At 38.0% G+C, this 21,951-nt stretch overlaps 1 protein-coding gene across 6 annotated transcripts in view; it reads right to left on the bottom strand.

Moving 5' to 3' along the window:
- Nucleotides 1–21,951, bottom strand: part of eps8a (EGFR pathway substrate 8a, signaling adaptor) — a 216,787-nt gene that overhangs the window by 64,838 nt on the left and 129,998 nt on the right. For 4 of the 6 annotated variants that reach the window (XM_073066193.1, XM_073066198.1, XM_073066197.1 and 1 more), the window contains 3 exons: nt 14,430–14,477; nt 8,170–8,234; nt 7,559–7,720 (listed from right to left, as the gene is read on the bottom strand). In XM_073066193.1, the coding sequence (XP_072922294.1) occupies nt 7,559–7,720; nt 8,170–8,234; nt 14,430–14,477 (275 nt within the window). The remainder of the gene's footprint in view (nt 1–7,558; nt 7,721–8,169; nt 8,235–14,429; nt 14,478–21,951) is intronic. The other 2 variants (XM_073066195.1, XM_073066196.1) reach the window with 1 other exon arrangement.

The raw sequence follows: 21,951 nt of genomic DNA, 5'->3' as shown, positions 1-21,951 counted from the left end.
TAGGTTATTTTTTGGGTCTGGGAGCGCTCAAAAATTTCTCCCATATAAATTAATGGTAATTGCTTCTTTGCTTTATGATATTTCGGCTTACAAACAGTTTCATAGGCACGCTCTACCTTCGGATAGCGGGGGAAACCTGTAAACAAATACCAGATATAACCTTGAGATTCATTTTCTTGTGAGCATACTGAAATCCAATAACCATAATAGAATCAATGAAAGCCCACACCAAAATGGCATACATCTAGTGTGCAAAAGACAACAAACTGCGCAAATACAAAAAAGAATAAACAAATAAAGGGACTGGTGGGTCTATTTGAAACTAGGCTGGATTGTGTTTGACAAGAGAAACAATAAGAGGCTTCACACAAATATTACTTATCAATAGCAAAAAGCGGTGACAAAGTTTTAAATTTCACATTTATTCTAGCGGCTTAAGAAGAATGGAAAGATTCAATAAAGTAATTCCAGCACCAAAAACACAAATAATTGAAGGCATGACTGTTGATCTTGAGAAAGCATTTGGGAAAGCTTAAGAAAACATTAAGACTAAGCATTGCAGAGCTGTTGGACATTTAGGTGTTCAAACAAGATTGATGCAATGTAAGTTTTCTTAAAAAGTTAATATCTTTTTGTAAATCAGTCATTTACTGCATACCAGTAAATCAGAGCAATGAATAAGCAGGGCAAGTTGCAAGATAGAGACATTAGAACTTTGAACGAGATTAAGTTTTCGGAAGCAAGGTAACAGTGAAACCAGAGGAGTATTTAAATAGTTGAATCTACAGTGGGATGTTGCAAAAACACAAATACACACACTGAGATCAGGTATAGATGAAGAAGTTGGAAAAAGAGCAACTAAGAAAAAAGGTAAATTTAAAATCTTACCATTAAAATATGAACTCAAAATGACAATAGAAAAAGTACAATTAAATGCCATCTGCAACCATATTTTCAGAGGCATAAACTCAATAGACTCAAATTACAGATACAAGCCCTTCAGCGCAATGAATCCATGTCAACCACTGTGCCTAACCAACTAGTCCCAATTTCCTGCATTCAGCCTTCTAAACCCGCTCCTGAGTACCTATCCAGAAATTGTATTCTTGTATCTGTTTCACCCATTTTCTATGGCAGTTCATTCCACATACTCACCAGCCTCTGCATAAAAGTCCACCCGCTCAGGTGTTTTTTTTAAATTTTCCCATCTCACCCCAAATTTATGCTCCCTACTTTTGGACTCACCTACCCTAGGGAAAAGACTGTTACCATCCACCTTATCAATGCCCTTCATAATTTTATACATTCTTTTCCCTACATTCCAAGGAATAAAACCAAGTCAAGTTAGTGGCCAAACACCAAGACCCTCTCATCCTCTCAATATCCTTGTATATCTTTTCAGCACTCTTTCCACAAATGCAACCTCACCAATGACTTATACAACAACATAATGTCTCAACTGCTATGCTCAATACATCTGAAGGACTGGTGCCCTGTCACACTCACTTCAATAATAAGCAAATACTTCAAGAGGCTGGTCAAGGACTACACCTGCAGCATGCTACCACCCAAACTGGACCGCCTACAATTCACCTACCAACACAAGCGATCGACAGATGATGCCACAGCTACACACCATCCTTACAGATCTGGAGAAGAAGGATGCTTATGTGAGAATGCTGTTCTTGGACTACAGTTCAGCATTCAACACCATAATTCCATCCAGGCTCGACAAGAAGCTCAGAGACCTCAGCCTTCACACTGCGTTGTGTAGCTGGATCCTGGACTTGCTGTCAGATCACCGGCAGGTGGTAAGAGTGAGCTCCCTCACCTCCGACCCTCAACACAGATGCCCTTCAGAGTTGTGTACTAAGCCCCCTCCTGTACTCTCTATATACCCTTGACTGTGTCACCACCCATGGCTCCAATCTGCTAATTAAATTTGCTGACAACAGTACACTGATAGGTCTAATCTAAATAATAACGAGGCAGCCTGCAGAGAAGTCATCACCCTGACACAGCGGTGTCAAGAAAACAACCTCTCCCTCAATGTCATAAAAACAAAGGAGCTGGTTGTGGACTACAGGAGGAATGGAGACAGACTGGCCCCTATCTCTCTCTCTCTCTCTCTTTCTCTCTATGGATCTGGGGTTGATGGGATGAACAGCTTTAAGTTCCTCGGCATAAATATCACTAAGGATCTCACATGGTCTGTACATACCACTGTGCAGTGAAAAAGGCACAACAGCGCCTCTTTCACCTCAGATGGCTGAAGAAGTTTGGTATGGGCCCCCAAATCCTAAGAACTTTCTATAGTTCTAACAACTGAGGGCATCTTAACTGGATGCATCACTGCCTGGTATGGGAACTGCACTTCCCTCAATCACAGGACTCTGCAGAGAGTGGTGCGGACAGCCCAGCACATCTATACAGGTAGTCTCCAAGTTATGAACGTCTGACTTATGGACAACTCGTACTTACGAACCAAGGAAGGAGAACGCCGTCCGCCATTTTAAATCAGATCCCGACGCCGTCTGCCATTTTAAGTCATTGCCGTTGACACTGTGTTGAGTGTTTAACTTTGTATTTGGCTTTAAATTTTCTTAGTAAGATTCACCCTGACCACTCCCCCCCCCCCCCATTTCCGGTCAGCTGGTGGCGCAGTGAGATCAGCGCCGGGCTGGAGAACAGAAGTTTCCGAGTTCGATCCAGTGACAGACTGCTCCTGTACAGGTTGATGTCGAGCCAGTGACTCCCGTACCATCCGAGCCGGGTTGATATCGAGCTCGCAACTCGACCTCAAAAAAAACCCCTGCCACCTCCAGTTTAAATTCCCACACGGAATATTGTGGATGATCAAATACCCAAACCCAGCACAGCCCCCACTTGTCCCATTCAGCCTGTCTCAGTGCGGTGGTCGTTAGGACCCAGTGGATCTCGGGAGCCAGCGGAGGTTGGGACCCAACGCCCACAGTGTTTCTGTTCCGTTGACGGTGTGGGGTGGTCCTTAAGACCCAGCTGACCTCGGGAGCCGGCGGAGGTCGGGACCCGACGCCCGCAGTGTTTCTGTTCCATTGATGGGAAGCGATCGCAATTGAAAATAAAGTGGAAATAATAAAGCGTTTGGAAAGAGGTGAAACGCCATCGGTCATTAGAAAAGCGTTAGGTTACAGTCAGTCAACGATCGGAACAATTTTAAAGGATAACGGATAAAGTGAGAATAATGGAGTATGTGAAAAGCCCTGTCCTGATGAAAGCTACAATTATTACTAAGCAACGCAGTGGTTTAATTATTGGAATACATACGCTTCTTAAGTGTTTTATATGCATAGAAAGGTAAAATATATACTATATACTACGACAAACATTTGATTAACTGACACTAAATAATACCAGATGTACATGTTCCGACTTACCTACAAATCCGACTTAAATACGGACTCAGGAACGGAACTCATACGTAAACCGGGGACTGCCTGTAGATGTGAATTACTCACTATTCAGGACATTTGCAAAGACAGATGTGTAAAAAAAGGCCCTGAAGGATCATTGGGGACCTGAGTCACCCCAACCACAAACTGTTCCAGCTGCTACCATTTGGGAAATGGTACCATAGCATAATAGCCAGCACCAACAGGCTCCGGGACAGCTTCTTCCAACAGGCCAACAGACTGCTTAATTCATGCTGACACAACTGTATTTCTATGTTATTTTGACTAGCCTACTGCACATACTATTTCTTATAAATTACTATAAATTGCACATTTAGATGGAGATGTAATGTAAAGACTTTTACTCCTCATGTATATGTATATGAAGGATGTAGTAATAAAGTAATTTCAATTCAATGTCTGACTCAAGCTGGCCTGATTGTTAAATGCATTCTTCACAACTCTGACACCACTTTCAATAACTATGCACTTCCTCTCCTAGTTCCCTCTATTCCATTACACTCCTGAGCACCCTACCAATCACAGTACAAGTCCTACACGGGTTTGACTTTTCAAAATACATCACCTCACACTTACCTGTATGGAAATCTATTTGCCACTATTAGGCTGACTTCCCTAAATGATAAAGATCCCTCAGTAATCTACAACAACTTTCTTCATTATCAATACCTCTTAATTTTGGGTCACCTGAAAACTTACTGATAAGCCTTCTGAATTCTCATCCAAATCATTTATACATATAATGAATTATCATTTATACATGTAATGAATGGTGACCAGCATTACACTAGTCACCAACCTCCATTCTGAGAAACAACCATTAAGCAAGACCCTTTGCTTCCTATTTCTGAGCTAATTTTGGATCCACCTAACAAGCTCTCCATGGATTTAGTTTCCAGACCAGTCTATCATGGAGGACCTTCAAGACCCTGTTAAAGTCCAAAGGGAAAACATCCACTGCTACCCTCATCTACCCTTTTGGTTACCTCTTCTTGAAAATAACAAAATTTCATCAAACATAATTTCCCACGAACGAAGGCATGCTGACACTCCCGAGTCGGACTGTCTATCTAAATGCTGGTAGATCTTTCAAACCTTTAAATGATTACCTGAGAATGAAATAAGGAAAACTTAACTACAATAAATAGATTTTCATCTTAAACATGTGACAACTTTTCATCTCTAAAGATTCTATTTTACATATCTAATGGCAAGGCAGGATGGTGAGGTGAAGATACATCTCTACCAAAGGAGGTGTAAGGCACTCCTTCCCTCCACTAGCCTTCAGGTCATCCTTGGGCAAGCTGTAGCTCCTGTTAGCGACCACTACCAGCACCACGCGCCCCCCTCCCCCCCCCCCCCACACACACACACACAATCAACACTGCCCTCCAGTGTTAGATCAATGGAATTACAGGCTGTTCTGCCCAGAACCATCAATTTGTGGTAATGTTGCTCAGGGTCTTGGACTAACAATGTGTTTTCTTTCATAACTGTGTTCTTTTTTTTTTCTTTCTCATTATTTTGAATGTGAGGGTATGCTTTTGCATCTTGGCGCCAGAGGAACACTGTCTTGTTCAGTTGACTCCATACTCCTTGTATGGTTTGAATGACAATTAAACTTGATCTGACTTTTTGATTTGATTTGATTAATGGCTGGGGTCACCATTTTTTGTAAAGACACTGCCCTGAAGGCAACATTGGCAAAGAACAATCATGGTCATGAAAAGACATGATCGCCCACGTCATACAACATGGCACATAACGAATGAACAAATGGCAATGTTGTTAATTATAAATATAATGAGAATGGCAGTTTATCAGAACCTAAGCAATGTTACCTCAAGGTTAAACATAAAACTGGATGCACTCCAGTTAAAAGAATGTAAGTTTTATTTTTTAAAAAGGTCTTTGGATCAGGTGACATATATGCACATGCAAAATGGGTCAAAACTACTGACCACCATGGTAAGAACTTATTGAGACTTCTATGTGTCCGACATTGTCTTTGTACAAGGCATCATGTCTAATCTAAAGATGCAAAACAATGGCATAATATTTGATGGGTGTAATGGGTGAAGGTGTTTTGGAAGAGGGAAACAAGGCATATTTACAGAAAAGCTGAAAATGGCTTTGAAATTTGGCAAAGCCCTAGTTGGTTAGCCCAACCAGCTATCAATTATGACAAGAACTTAAGGTGCCAAAAAACATTTAAAACAACTAAATTTAGATGCTGAAAAATATCAAAACATTCTAAACAAACTCAAGTGAAATATTAATCATTTATTACTGTAACATGCTATAAGGTTTCACTGCTAATGTAATGGCTTCTCTGTAATGTTCCACTGCTGAGGTGATGGTTTCTCTGTAGCAGCAATGTTTGGGTTATGTCTAGAGATAGCGGGGCATGCTAGCCAATGAGTAGGATGTTGTTCTTTCTTGTGTGTCTGGGAGCCAGGAATTTGCGGTTCTTTACCGGAGAGAGATGAGGAGAGAAGACGCGAATGGAGAGAGTGGACTTGGGGCAAGGGTCTGAAGGTCAGGGACGATCAGAGGAGGTTAATGGTGGACAAACGGCCTTATCAGTGAGCTCCAATCTTGTGCAATAGATTGTTTCATGAGAATGGGCCCTTTCTCTTTTTTGTTTTCATTACTAACCATATAGTCAAATTAAGAATTATAAAGCTCAATCATTTGATCACATATTGTGTGCTGTTTGTTATTTCGTGGTACTAATTTGTAACAGGGGACACATTGCGCAGCATCCACCCAAACGAGATTTCTTAAGTTTGGCCGGGCCGGGGTCTATCATCCCCTATATTAAGCCGCTAGCCGAAGCGAGCGTAACATTACTTAAGCATCACACAACTATTTTTCTCAGTTGAAATGCACGGAATTGCTATTCCTTTGCCAGGTATTACTTGGAACAGGCACAGTCAACACATTCCCCAACTATGCGTAGTTCACGCCAAGGCACCTAGTGTCAGAATACCACTGGGAAAACTCTGAAGAATGGCCTCAAGTTTAGGACCTGTTGCATTTTTGCAATGTCCTGAACTTGTTATTACTGAAGAAATGCATACAATTCAAAGAAATGACATCATCTCCCAGAAAGATCAGTTTCACTGTTTGTACTGTAGAAGGGTTGGAGGAAGGAGTGGAAGAGGGTATTGATAGCCTCATTTGACAAGTTAATATTAATATAATGCCAAAGCAACCTTCATGCTGCCAAATTACTAACTATGCCAAATGGGTGCCTTTGCAAGATCACATGCTGCTCAGAGCACTAAACCAAAAATTCCTCGTCAATACAGAAGAACAATTATAAAACACATTTCCTAAGCACCAGACTCTATTTGAATGCTACACTTTCAAATGCTTGATCTACATTATGTGCCCATTTTTATTTATAAATATTTAGATAAATATTCTATATGAATACTTAGACAATTTGACTATTTTATCAGAAAACACAATATATTTCAATTTAATCCTGTAGATAGGACTGAAAATGGCAAATTTTAATTTAGATTATGTAAAAATAAATGCTTATTTACTTGAATGCAGGAACTCAAATGCCCTATAGATGGTGATACACCACTGTGGTATAAACAACATGATACACACAGCATCTATTTATTGGGCTTGCTAAAAAAAAACATTTCTGTCATTATTTACTGGAATTTATCAACAAGGGACACATGCAGACACCTGAATTTTAATTAAGCTTAAAAGGAAACGATTTTTGTATTTTAATTTGCTGAAATAATAAATGTCATTTAAAGTTTAATTTAAATACATTTTGCAATACTTTTTTCTTATCCTATTATTTGTTATTTATACAATTTCACCTTGGTTTGCATCATCTGCAAATGGGCCTAATTCTTCTAATTATTCACACTGTAGTCCCCGACTTAACTCAAGTGCCATCAAAACTTATTAAACATCAATGACATTTTAATTGGATAAATTATTGATGAGGCATGCAAATTATGTGCATCTTTAGCATCATGAAGGCTTCATTCAAATAGGTGAATACAATTTTGATGTAAAGTAAATAATGTATAAATTGATCAACAAAAGGCCAAAAAAAAAACTAGACTTACTTTGCTCTCGAGATCAATCAGGCTGACAGCTTTCTCATCTACCTGAAGTAGCATGTCCTGTGTCCAGACCTTGCCTTTTGCATCAAGCAGCTTTAGTTTTCTTATACCATCATCTACTGTTATCATGGCATCCTTTCGATCAACAATAAATGTTGCCAAGTGCTGTTTTCAATACAAAAATTACCATTTTAAGCAGTAGAAAATAATTCATAATTTCTGAATAATTATGAATAATGAATAATTCAATTGCTGAATATATGAAAACAATACTATAAATGTCTTTCTTATGTCTGTATGAAACCTCATTTGAATCCTTTAAATGCCCCTCTGCAACCAAATGTAAATTTATCTGTTAGGGAATCATTATTTGTATACTAACAATCAAGGGTAGTATGATTTTCATGAAGGAAAAAATATACTATGCACCTTATTTTTGGTAATGTTTAAACAATTTAAATCATAAACAATGAAGCACATGTGCATCACAAAATATCAAATTTAAGTACTGGTCCATTTCAATTAAATTGAACACCAATAAAATTTTAGCAGACAAGTTTGAAACTAATCCAGTTTTAGGAAACCTAACAGAAGTTAGAAAAAACTCTAATTACCTCGACACGATACTGCGAAGTCTCTGACATTGCAACAGTTGATTTTGCATAGTTCTTCCTTTGTTCTGCAGAATTCCAAAAAGACAATGATTTATTCAATTCAACTTGTTCTCAGGATATTTAATTAATTCTTCCTTTCACATAAACATCCCTTGAACAAAATCCAAGCAAACATCTATAAAAGCAAATATTTAAAAGCTGATTTGTTAAAGCTGCTCCAATTAAAAATAAACTTAAAATTATTATCAAGGGTGCAACTGAACAGTACACTTTAACAATCTCTATGCAGAGATGTCAAGGCTTCAATGCCTACATATCTTTACAATTCATATCAGATGTTAACGTGTGCAGTTTATCAGCATTAAATAATTTGTGGTACAGAAGAGATTTTGAATTGGATAGGGAAACAAAACAGATTAAATTGGAACAGACAGCAGAGATTTAACTCTATCGGTCCAAATAAACTGAGCATTTAATACAGTGTTCAATATGTGACTGATGTAATACTGCCCATTTTGCATTCCCACAGATTCAATTTCATACCTTATCATTTTTCCCTGAAAATGAACAATTCCATGAAATCAGTTACCAAAATTGAGCACGGGCAGCATTTCTGCCTTAATTGCAAGTTGCAAAGTGAAAAGCAAATAGCCAGTTCTATTCATCACTGTCAATCTAGTTTTGGATCAAACAAATGGCTTATTTGCAAATTAAAATTTAATGCCTCTGTATTTTGAACTAGTTGAGAAGACACTGCTAAGGATTTCTGTTTGTAAGGAAATGGACTAGTCAGCGCTCGTGCAATTATGTTGTTACTTGTTATTAGAGCAATAAACGAATGCAAAAATCAAGTTAAAGCAGCACAAGACTTGCAATGCCCATTAAAAACATGCATCTGGATGCATACATCTGTGTCATTGCTGCAGGCTTATCAACACGTGGCAGAGGGTAGATGACCTGGGTATTTCCAGAGATGGTGAAGCACAAGTTACAAAAGGTGGCAATAACAACTTTGAAGTTAGTATACTCATTTCCTGCCAAAACCATATGTAACTTAAGTAGTACTGCACAAATGCATGTTTGTCTGTATTTTCTAAATCATAAAGTTGCCTCTGACAGTCACAAAATGGCATTCACTTTAAGTTAGAACCAGCTCAGTGCTGAGAAAAAAACTGAATGAGACAGTGAATTATAGGCTGCGTAAATGGAAATTAATCCTTTGTTAGCTCACATCCATGCTATTCAATAAATTCATCATCAGACCATTGCAAGCACTGAACATTTTTCCCAAATGCATTACTGAAAGAAAACTATGCTCTGTCTGTAACTACAAGAAGAATAGACCACCCTTCAGACATTTGATCATTAGACTCTTTGTAACATTGGCCACAATTTCAAACCACTTCTACAGGCCAATAATAGGTATGTAAAACTTTAATTGTACTTTTTAAATGAAACTTCCAGGTAGATCATATACATTAGTAAATTCCTGATAGCCTACAGGGGGATTGAAAAGTTTCCTTTTGTTTTGTATTCAAGCAGTGACTCATGCCACAATAAAAATCCACTACTTTAGTTAGATTAGGGTTTATGCCCAAAACGTTGACTATACTCGTTTCCTAGATGCTGCCTGGCCTGCTGAGTTCCTCCAGCATTGTGTGTGTGTTGCTCAACTAGAAATCCACATGCAAAGAGCAAGCAGAGAGTTACTGACATGAATTGGTAGAGCCTCAATTTTTAATTTAACTTGTATGTGCTGGATTTGACTTGTCAATTTTAGTCTCTTCCCCAACAACTCTCTATGTTTTCATCACAGACCAATCATGCTGTAGGGAAACCCTAAGTCACTGCACTGTGCATGCCTGCACATTCCAACACATTCCAGACATCTGCACTCAAGCATTCCTACTCAGAAGCATAAGATGCACAGAAAACAATGCAAGAACAGCTGATCTCTCATTATATCAGGGACCTACACCACGTCTTGGAGGCTTTGAATCAATGAACCTAGTAATTGGATGCACTTCTCTCAGATTTACCCCAAAGCTGGTGAATCTAGTGAACATGAAAACATGAGTGGTTTGGTGAGAATTTTAATTGACAAGACAAACGTAATAAAGGAACCAATGCATGGTAGCAGAGCAGAGTGAACCAGCCCTATGCAATTGCAAATTTTATATACATTTTCAACATAGTGTTAGAACATACAGTATCAGAAAATGTGGGTGACTTTCTTTTCTCTGCCCTAGCTCAGGGGTACCAGTGACCAGTTAACAGATTTCCTCAACTAGGACTGGTCAACTCACAGCCAGCAAGTCCATAGAGAACCACCAGCTGGCTGGCTACAAAACAGCACAACTTCTATGTCCAAGCACTGCAGTGCAGAGTCAACAAGAGGTTAGACAGCAGTAAAACTGACCTCCCTCCTTGCTGCTGGACTTCACATTAAACACAAACTGCCACAAGCTCATGATCCATCAACTTTATACCAGGGGCACATTGTTCATAACTTTGTTTCAGTGGGGTTGCTAACCTTGACTAAGAAGATGAGAGCAGCGAAGTGATCTATTTCCCCCCACCCCCTTTTTATTTTGCTTAATTTTAATATTTTAACAAACACAATGAAAAATTGTTAAGTAAGTTCTTCAAATATTTATATCTTTTCTACTGCTTTTACATATATAACTCAGTCAGAAGGCCATTCTGGACAGTACAGGGATTAGGTTCCCAGCAACCATCCAGAAGACTAATCACCACACATAAACAATGACTTTTGGTACAGCACAACCATTGTACTTGTGCAAATACAGAAGCCAATTGTCGTGAAGGTAGTCGAACATGCAGTAGCTTGGTATCAGTAGGTTCATTGGGTATCCTAATCAAAACACAGTGGGTAATCCCAATTCAGAAATATTGACTATTCATTCCTCTCCATATATGTTGCTTGACCTGCTGAGTTCATTCAATGCTTTGTTTATGCTGCTTTGGATTTCCAGCATCTGTAGAAAATTGTTTCTGAAATATGAACTCTGTTTCTCATTCCAGATGCTGCTTGTCCAGCTAGCTGTTTATAGCACTTCTTGTTTATTTACAATTTCTAGCAACTGCAGTTATTTTAATTTTCATTTATTGTAAATGGAAATTATGAAGCATAACATTTCAGTCAAATCTCCTAAAATCTTGTACCTTAAATAATTCAATTACTCATTTCGCCAGGAGCCAGCAGCCACTCTGACTAGCAAATCAGCAGTAAACATCAGTAAAGCAGCCAAAGTTAATTTAAAAATAATGGTTAGATTTTTCAACCATAAACACACAGAAAATGACTCAGTAGAAGAGATGCAAAGTACAATGAAACAGCAAGTTAGTAAGGGAATGGGAAATTTTAAAGCAGCCAACTTTACAAATATGCATTTTAAAACCAAAAATACAAATGCTTTTGGAAGTGTCATTTAAAAATAATCTATTTAATACATGGCATGAAAAGTTTTCAAAAATTACTTCTGAGAATTACAGTATGCCAAAGGGCTTGTTCATATTGTAATCTGGAAAAAGAAACTTAAATTTCAAACACTGAAAATAAGCTTTCCCTAGACTGCTCAAAAACAAGCAAAATACTTTCATCTTATGATTCCACCTACCGTCCCATACCAGCTTGTGAATCAAATCTTGATAGAGTTAATTCAGCTGAAGATAGTGAATCCTTTTATGAGGAGTACTGCAAATCCTATCCTCTATATTACCAAAGCCCTGTCACTTCAGGGCATGCCGACTTCCTGCAACAGGCTAATTTGGTTGTCACCAAGAACTTGAACTTACAGCACAGTTCAAAACATTTGCAGCTTTCCAGAGAATCATGCCTTTCACAAGGCTCAAATGCATGGCCAAAAGTTTAAGCAGCAAGAGTCACAGAGAACTGACATTTACACAAAGCTTTTCACATCCACAAGCCATCCATTAATAATTTGCAACCAGTTCAAATGTGACAGTGTTGAGTAAGTTAACACAGGACAGGAAATTGGGCTTGTTAGCATCTACAACATCGAGATTTAATACGGCGTTCACAATTCATGCTCAGATATACAGCACATTACATCAGATGGCACATAGGTGAGTGATATACCTTAGTGGGGCAGTAAGAAATGTGCAGAGCTGATCAAACAGCTGTGCAAGAAGAGAAGAAGAATCTCAAGAAGCCACACATGCCCAGCCTGAGAAGTCTTTTTTTGAACCACAGGAAAGATATGAAACATTTATTTGTATCTGTAATGAGCAGGGAGGAAAGGGAAGGGGATGGTACAACTGAAAACAAGCACAGCACAATATTATAAAACCATTGGTAGGGTCCAGAAAAGAGACTAGGAAAATTATACAGACTGAACTTTAGAGATAATATGTTCTAGGAACTGAACTCGGGAGCAAAAACAAGATAAATTAATGATGCTAAAATCACTGAGAATACCAGGTCACTCCATGCAGAGAATCAGAGAGGAAAGGGGTTAAGATTTTGCTATTATGATTAGATGCGAACAGAAAACCAGGACCTTGCATGATAGACTCCTGAAATATGACAAGTAGTTGGGAGACATAGGTACAAACAATTAATAGCGCCTGTGCAGGACAAGTAGTAGGTCTGGCCAGCTGGAAAGATTTCTTTTAGAATCAAGTGTTATCCATCACTCAGCCCAGTGCCCATCAAGACCACTTTGTCTATCCAATCATACAAAATAAACTCATGGATAGCAAATAACCTGCACTCAACTGATCAGGCCTCCTGGAGGATGAAAGTGAAAATATGAAGAGATGCTCAATTGATTGGTAATTTCCCAAGCATTAATTCCATGAAGAATAATCATAGCATCAGCCAGTGATTAAACAGAGATTCCCAGCCTTTTCTTATGCCATGGACCACTACCATTAAGCAAGGGGTCCATGGACCCCAGTTTGGGAACCCATGGCAGATGAAACTGCTGTTCATAGGGAACTGATGGCAAGTACCTAATGGGCCTATTGAAGGATACCAAGGCATGCACAGAGGGAAGCTGCAGGTTTTTATAGAATAAATTTGAACATGGCACAATGGTTATAAGAAAAAGAGGAACTCTGAAGTTCTTAACCCTTCCAAATATTCACAAGATGTGAGGTGAAGAGAGAGGAGGTAAAAGGAGACCAGATTAAAAGCAAGCAAGGAGGGGTAAAAAATCTTTTTTTTTTTAAAGTGGAAATGCAGGTATGGGTTCAGTGAAAGCCAAACTGCACACATGAATGGGCATAGAAAACTTGTACATAAATAATAATTCATGTAAGCAATAAAAACAATGTCAACCTACAAATATATTTCCACCATTAATTTGTTCATTTCAATTGAATGTATTCATTGATGAAAGTGGATGAAAATTAAAATTTCACAAGTAAAAGGGTGGATTGAGCAATTTCAGCCACACCAGATTTGAAGTTGTACTAACAGCTCTTTTACATAGTAAATTTGATTTCTTTACCTTATAAGGATATACACAATGCTTCCACAAAATCCAACTAGGAATAACACTGCTGCCTTCAAGAATGAAGAAAAAAAACATGAAATCTTACGAAACTCACTATTTTTAGGAACATGAGAAAATGTTCAGCAGCCGGTATCAACCTGCCAGATAGTTTTTTTTACTGTTACACTACATCCTAGAGGGATTTATTTTTCAGCTGAGTCTCATCTGATTGTACAAAAGTGGACAAGATTAGTAACCTTCCAAAAATAGTATGCTGCTTGAAAGTCTCTGCAAGTTTGTTTTTGATTTTAACAATTCCCATCAAAGTAAATCAAATGCATTTCTAAACTGCAGCAACGAAAATATGCTTCAGTAACCACAGGAAAACTGTTAAGTTCTGAAATTAAAGCAATTTAACTTCTAATACAAGAGGACATAAAAAACCAAAAAAAATCGAAACTGCTTTTAACCCGATGGGCTTAGTGTACAATGCACTTAACAAAATTGTTAGTTCAGCAGGTAAACAGGCTAATATTTTCCAACAATGATACCGAATCAATTTCAAAGTAATTAATTTTAACCTGCAGATTTCTAATAGAAAGCTAATGCACACTGCTTTTTGTTTTTAAATTTTGTTACTGAACAAGCCTGTTAAGCATACTGTAATCAGTTCCTTCAGGGTCTCAAAATATAATTGAATATTTTTGGTTTTTGCATAGCGCAGTACAAAAATAAAACACTCAGATATAACACAAACCAGCCTGGGTTTGTTTCTACCTTTCTTTTTATGTTTTGAAGAATGTAAGAAGTATAGTCCATCAGCTCCTAAAATAAATAAAGGAAGCAAAATACTAAATTTACCAGAACACAATGCTTATATAGCTAATACATGCACATCAATAATAAGAAAAAATGTCCATTAAAGAGATATTATAGAAGTAATTGCAGAAATTACAAAAAAGAAAATGTCTTCTATATAAAATATATTAAATAGAATCGCAAAGTATAACTTTCATCCCTGCAAATGAGATAATGCATTCTAAAGCATGCCGATAAAATTAAAAAGACATTTATTTGGGTGATAATATGCAAAATCGTTGGTCTATGATCAAACTGCAATGCCCTTAAATTCCAAGACCAAAAAATACTTTAACTCATTAGATCACTGCATTCCATGATGATAGATCTTTCAATTCTTTTGGAAACATATCAATTTTACTATTATAATCAAGGGAAAGCAGAGAATTATGTATTACATCATGCTGCACTTAAGACTATAAACAGCTTCAGATATGACTCAAGATTCTTGCAGTTCCTATTTATTGCATAATGCTCAGGACTATCCTTAGTATTACAAAAATAAATTGTGTGTCAGAAACTAGTCAGAATACTTAATGCAATTCCCTTTTCTCAGTTCCTTTGTCTCCACCGTATCCCAGAATAAGGCTTTCTTTTCCAGGACTTCAGAGATGCCCTCCTCATTTAAAGGACAGGGTTTCCCTTCCTCTATCATTGATACTGCTCTCAGCCACATCCCATTTCCCAGACATTGCATTCACCTCATCTTGCAACCCACTTAACAGGCTTAGAGTTCCTTTAATCTTTACCTGCGACCCATGAGCCTCCACGTCCAACATGTCATTCTCCGCAACAGCTACCATTTCCAAAGGGATCGTACCACTAAGCACGTCTTTAGCTCCCCCCACTTTCTGCAGGGAATGCTCCCTCTGTAATCCCCTTGTCTATCAGTCCCTCCCCACTAATTTCCCTCCTGCCACTTATCCTTGCAAGTGTGCCAAAGTGCTGCAGCTGCCCATTCACCTCCTCCTTCACCTCCATTCAAGGCCCCAAACAGTGTTTTCCAGGTGAGGCAACATTTCACCTGAGAATCTGCTGGGGTCACTTAATACATGCGGTCTGGCCTCCGCTACATTGGTGAGATCTGTCGTAAATTGAGAGACTGCTTTGTTGAGCATCTCTGCTCCATCTATCAAAAGTGGAGTTTCCCGGTAGCCCAACATTATAATTACAATTACAATTCCCATTCCGACATGTTAGTCTATGGCTTCCTCCTTTGCCATGAGGAGGACACCTTATATTCCATCTGGGTAGTCTCCAACTTGATGGCATGAATATTGCTGTCTCCTTCTGGTTTAAAAGAAATCCCTCACACTCCCCTCTCCTATTCCCCACTATGCTCTTTTACCTCTTCTCACCTGCCTACATTTCCCCCTGGTGCCCCTCCTCCTTTCTACTATGGTCCACTCTCTCCTCCTATCAGATTCCTTCATACCCAGCCCTTTACTTTTCCCAATCACCTGGCTTCACACATCAGCTTCTAGATATCTTTCTACTCCCAGCATTTTTGGATTTCCAGCATCTACAGAATTTCTTTATTTTTAGAATACTTAATGATATTTATCTCCCAAAGATCATCTAAGCTGCAATGCAGTTTACACTGACTATTCATCTTGAGCCATCTTCCTGATGACTATTTGATAGAGTATTCATATTAAATGTGCTCCTCTAACAAACCAAAGGCATGCATATAGAAGTCTGATCAATTCATTATAAAATTGCATTATTAAATATTTTGAAATTGTGGTAATTGAGTTTTACCCATAATACATTACTGCTGAACGGCTTAATAGAGTAACCAGCTTACTAATACATTCATGGGTCATAACATTTCCCATGTATTCAAACTGCCAATACATACAGCTGGTCTAAACTTCTAGCAGACTAAGAAAGACTGAGGTCTTGTGCTTTATTTCAGATGCATTGCATAGGCTATTAAACATTAATTAAATTGAAGTTCATTCCTGAAAAAAAAGACAAATTTTCCATAACTATTCTAAAACTAGAGCAGAAATGCTTACTCTTGTCCAAACACTGAAGAAACTGGCGGTGTGATGAAATGATTTACTAATCATTTTTAAAATTTTGCCCGAATAATTCCATGCTCTCCAACAAAATTGAGAGTCTTCATATAGCAATGACAACTAATAGATTTTATGAAAAATTATGGACTTGAAAATCATACAGTTTAAAAAAGGTTTCATTTAATAATATGCTATCACAAAATTGACAAAGGATAGTTAACTTCTTTTAACTGACAGCAGATGAGAACTTCTTAAGCTATTGAACAACCGTTATATCCCTAACTGAAGATCAACAAAGGACTGAGACATACTGAGCCATATCTGCTATTACAACTTCCTCTCAGCTACTATAGCTTAGTTGCATTGCTAGATCCCATGTTACCTAGAACTTTTGCAGTACCTTCACCTCAAACTCACTAACTGAAATACAGTAAATCAGTACCAGCTAGTAGCACTTTTCAAACAAAACTGCAAAATTCAACCCTGAGAATAATGAGAGAAATTCCAGCAGAACATTCAATTCAAAAAACTTACTGTCCAAGTTTTAAATCAATCTCATGAATTAACATCATAAGCCTAATGAAACAGAATACCCCTCTGACTTAGTGATCAAAGTAACAGGAAATACAGTACATTAGACATACTGTATAACTGAATGCCTTGGTTCCATCAATATCCCAAACCCTTCTAACTCTAGTTAGTCACAGGGGACCATGAACCCGTTTGTTAATGGCAGTGGTTTATTGCATATAAAAGATTGGGAACCACTGGTTCTGCACGAGACGACAAAAGACTAAAGGAAGTATGGAACTCAATATGAATACTATCAATAGAACCTGCAGCAAAACATGAAATTTGCTAATAAAACTTAGTTTGTGAATAAGTTTGTAAAACAAAGATTACCTGATTTTTTTCTGCATATTTATTAACAGATCACTATGTTCACCAAATTCTTTCCTCACAGTTCAACTATCCAATGACCTCTTGACTTTGTCTCTAATATTGTTTACTTACCTTTCAAGTAAACAAGTTTGAAACATATTTCTCCTTAATAATATAGGAAGAAATTTACTTCAAGTTATAACATTAATTACCAATTTTTATCAATGTACCACAGAGAGCATTTTATATGATGGATAATGGCTTGATATGGCAAGTGCTCTGCAAGTGACCACAAAAAAAACCTGCAGAGCATTGTGCTCAGCACATCACAGAAACAATCCGCTCCTCCAAGGACTTTGATTATGCTGGCTGCTTTGCTGAGGCAGCAATAGATAAAGACAAAGTCCCACCCACCCTTCTTTTCCCTTCTTCAGAAGATTCAAAACTGTGAACGCACATATCACCAGCTTCAAGAACGATTGCTGCACTTCCTCTGTCATCATTGCACTTTATTCTGCATTCGGTTATTGTTTTATCTTGCTTCACTTCAATGCACTATGTATTGATTTGATCTGCATGAACGGTATGCAAGGACAAGCCTTTCACTGTATTTCAGTATAAATCCATTCATATGTATTCCTTCGATGTAGAAGAGGTAATAACAATAAGTTGTATATTAATAGACTTTTATTTCCAACTTTTCCAATAATTTCATGGTCCCTTCCCATTTGTCCAAAGTAATTATTGCCTGGTTAATCATAATTCCACTGGTTACTGCCCATCAGTTACCTGTGAGCCACCACAGCAGTGGCATACTTCCAACTACAAAAAGTCCATGCCAATACTGTATTAACAGCATAGTGACACAACTAATAGAGCCACTGCCTCTCAGTGACAGAAACCCAGGTTCAATCCTGATCTTAGGTGCTGTCCATGAGGAATTTGCTTGCTCTCCCTGTGATCGCATGGGCTCTCCCCTTCCCCATCTCCCACCGGTGCTCCAGTTTCCTTCTGCATCCCAAAGGATGTATGGTTTAGTAGATCAATTAGCCACTGTAAACTGCCACCAATGTGCAGGTAGAATCCTCTCAGAGCTGGTGCAAATGTAAGAAGAATAAAACTTGGGATTAGCATACAATGAGTTTGTATAAGTGGTTGATTGCCAGCACAGACTCAATATGCCACAAGACCTGTTTCTGTACTGATTCACTCTCTGACTTAACAATACACACCTACATCTCCAGCACTGGTCCCTAGATCAACAAGCTTGGAAACAACGTCAACTAGAATGTGCCACCTTACAACCCTCACCCAAGCAATGAAATGAGACCTTCCAGACCTGTTGAGGAGTTGGCTTCTTACTGTCTAGATCATATATGTCAAACTCAAGGCCCGTGGTGGAATTATCTTTGGCCCGCGAGATAATATCTAATTACTATTAAAGCTGGCCCCAGTAATCAAAGCGCCTATGGCGTATGATATGGCTAATGCTGAGTTTATTCAGGTACCAGGTTTTCAGGGTTTTTAGTGTTTATTCAGCAGTCACTTCATAAGAAACGGAATTTGTGAAGTGAAACACTTTGTAGTTATAGCAGAGACTGAGACACATGAGAGCAGGCTGAAAAAACGGAGGCAACGAAAGCTGCGTTCGCACGTGTCCGACTGATCCGGCCCGCATGAAGCTGCATTTTGCTCAATCCTGCCCGTGACCTAAAATGAGTTTGACACCCCTGGTCTAGATTATCTTTACTGCAGCAGGCCCTATTACACAAAAATTAGCATTTTCCATGTGATTAAAAATCAGTATCCCAGACAATGACTTGTCTATTATTTGTAACTACCTTTGTAATACTTTGTAATCAAAAAACATTTATAACGCTAAGGAAACCAGAAACAAACCCTCAAGACTTAGTATTCCTTAAACAACTAGTTTGATCGCAAAATGTAAACTTGTATTGTTTGTTAAAAATGTCAATCAAACTTTAGAAAAAAAATCAGCGATTTGCTATGTAATTGTTTCCTGTGGTAAATATTAACAGATACATACGATACTTGAACAGCCTCTTCCCTCCTATGCAGATAAACAGCCTCCATTACCTTAGCTAAGATTAGCTACAGCCTTCAACATTCAAAATAGGCACATTTGCATTAATGCTTGCTCTTCATTATGAGGAGTAGGCAGTATAACAGAAATTTGATGTGCAACTTAGTGGAAGAATTCAGGATGCTTCCATCAATTAACAAAGGATGAATGAAAAATCTACAATGACATCATTTTTACACAGATTAAAGTCCTGGTACAGGTTATGTATTCCATGGACAACAAATCAAATAGACATGGACAACTGCAGATCCCATTGTAAAACCAATCAGGAATACACAAGTTAAATTCTTAATTTTTAAGACCTATGAGTACAAGCTCCATTCAAACAGTGCCTAAATATAAAATGCAAGGCACTCTACAGTTGATTATGTTAAGGATTGGATGTGGGAGAGGGAAAGAGAGCTGTAAACAGCTATTTTAAATTTCCAAAATAATTAATCTGTCTAAGGTGATTTGTGTGATAACCTTTATAATTAATACCTGCAGCTAATAGTAAGTAGTTACCTTACTGCAAGGTAATTATTCAGGATAAAAAGAGAATTGCGTAAATGGTGAGGACTTCACTCAGGCAGAACATACCACTGCGAAAGCTTGTTTTGATATATAGAGTATTAAAATCACTGACTTGCTAATAGAATTCTGCATCTAACATATAAATGAACATCTTTGAAAAATAGAAGTGATCAGAGTGTTAATTTTGGTACTTACCTCAATAATTCTTGGATATGAAAATCCTAAGAATTTATAAACTATGATGATTCCTTTTATTCATAATCACAAAATACCTTTCTAAATTTGTGAAGAACAGAAATAAATATGTAAGTCTGTGCTGCCTGTCACTAATGAAGAGGCACAAGAGTGGAACAAATAAAATTCACAAATCTAAAAATATAATTTTATATCAGTCTCTTTGTCATGATTGCATTCTTTTCTGGACCTCAAAGCATTTCTACTTGAGACAGCGGTGTACCCTAGTGGTCTGTTCCAGGGTCATATTTTTCTTTTTTAAATAACAATGTGAAAACTTGGGTTTGGGTCACCTGTTGGTGACATTATGCTTGGAGATATAGTTAACAGCAAGGAAGATTGTAACAGATGCCAGAGAATATAGATCAGCTGTCCGAATAGATAAACATGTGGTACATGATATTTAGAGAGATATGAAATGGTACATTTTGGCAAAAACAGCACAGACAAAACAGACTAAAGGATGCAAGTTACAGAACAAGTGTACATGTATGCAAACTCTTGAGAGATAGGAAGCATATGGAATCCTTAGTTTTGTAAAGTGATGCAAAGTGTCAAAAAAAAAGTGAAGGTCTATTGCAAACACGAGAAAATCTGCAGATGCTGGAAATTCAAGCAACACACTCAAAATGCTGGTGGAACACAGCAGGCCAGGCAGCATCTATAGGAAGAGGCACTGTCGACGTTTTGGCCCAAAACATCAACAGTGCCTCTTCCTATAGATGCTGCCTGGCCTGCTGTGTTCCACCAGCATCTTCTGAAGGTCTATTGAACTGGTTAGCTCCAGGTGGCAAAGCATTCAGCTCTACTCAACATGCATTAGAAAGGAATGTGAAGAACTGAGGGTTTACCAGAATAGTGTCAAGGATCAGGATTTTTAACCAAAAGGTTTGACGTGGAAAAAAAATGAGCTGCTTGTTCTTAGAGAAAACATTAAGAAATTCAATAGAGATTAAGAAAGTTATGACAGGTTTGAAAAAGAGAAAAGGAAAGAAGCCTTGAGCAACAACAGATGGGTCGAGGAATAGGAGACACATTTGAAGTGATGGGGATAAGATATAACAGACATGTTTCTCATATTTCCTTACAACGTAGACTATTTGGGCAATCGAGTCACTATCAACTCTCAGACTATTCCCAACAGTCGCTTTCCACTTCCCATTTCCTTGGAACTTATTCCATCTCACATGCTTATCACTTCTCACTGATTCTCCTGCCATTTCCATAACCTTAATCATAATTTAGTACCTAATTAACTTTCCACGTGAAGGAAGTTTTTTTTTGTTTTACATATATTCACAGAAGGCTTAGATTACTGAACTCTCAGCCTGCTAGGGTGGTGGAAACAATCTAAAAGGACTTCCAAAAAGGAATTGCTTTGCTAATCTGAGGAAAAATTGCAGCCTACTGGGAAAGGTTAGGGAATGGAATTTGTTTGCTTAACCAAGGGCAGGCACGGATTCAATGACCTGAATTGCTTCTATGTAACTGGCATGACAATTCCATGTTCTTTCACTCTTCTCATCTCAATCTGGCTCAACTGCAGGAACTTTTGATACTTTGAGCAAAAAAAATGGCATTGGATAATTTTCTGCTTCAGTGTGACAGACAGCAAATAGCTGCTCCAGATTAATGTAAGATCCAAAATATATTGTTCAGTTCGTGATGTTCACCTACTCCAAAG

The sequence above is a fragment of the Hemitrygon akajei genome, chromosome 14 (assembly GCF_048418815.1).
Source record: "Hemitrygon akajei chromosome 14, sHemAka1.3, whole genome shotgun sequence".
NCBI lineage: Eukaryota > Metazoa > Chordata > Chondrichthyes > Myliobatiformes > Dasyatidae > Hemitrygon > Hemitrygon akajei.
The sequence above is the reverse complement of the archived record's forward strand: the minus strand, read 5'-3'. Positions and strand labels throughout refer to the sequence as shown.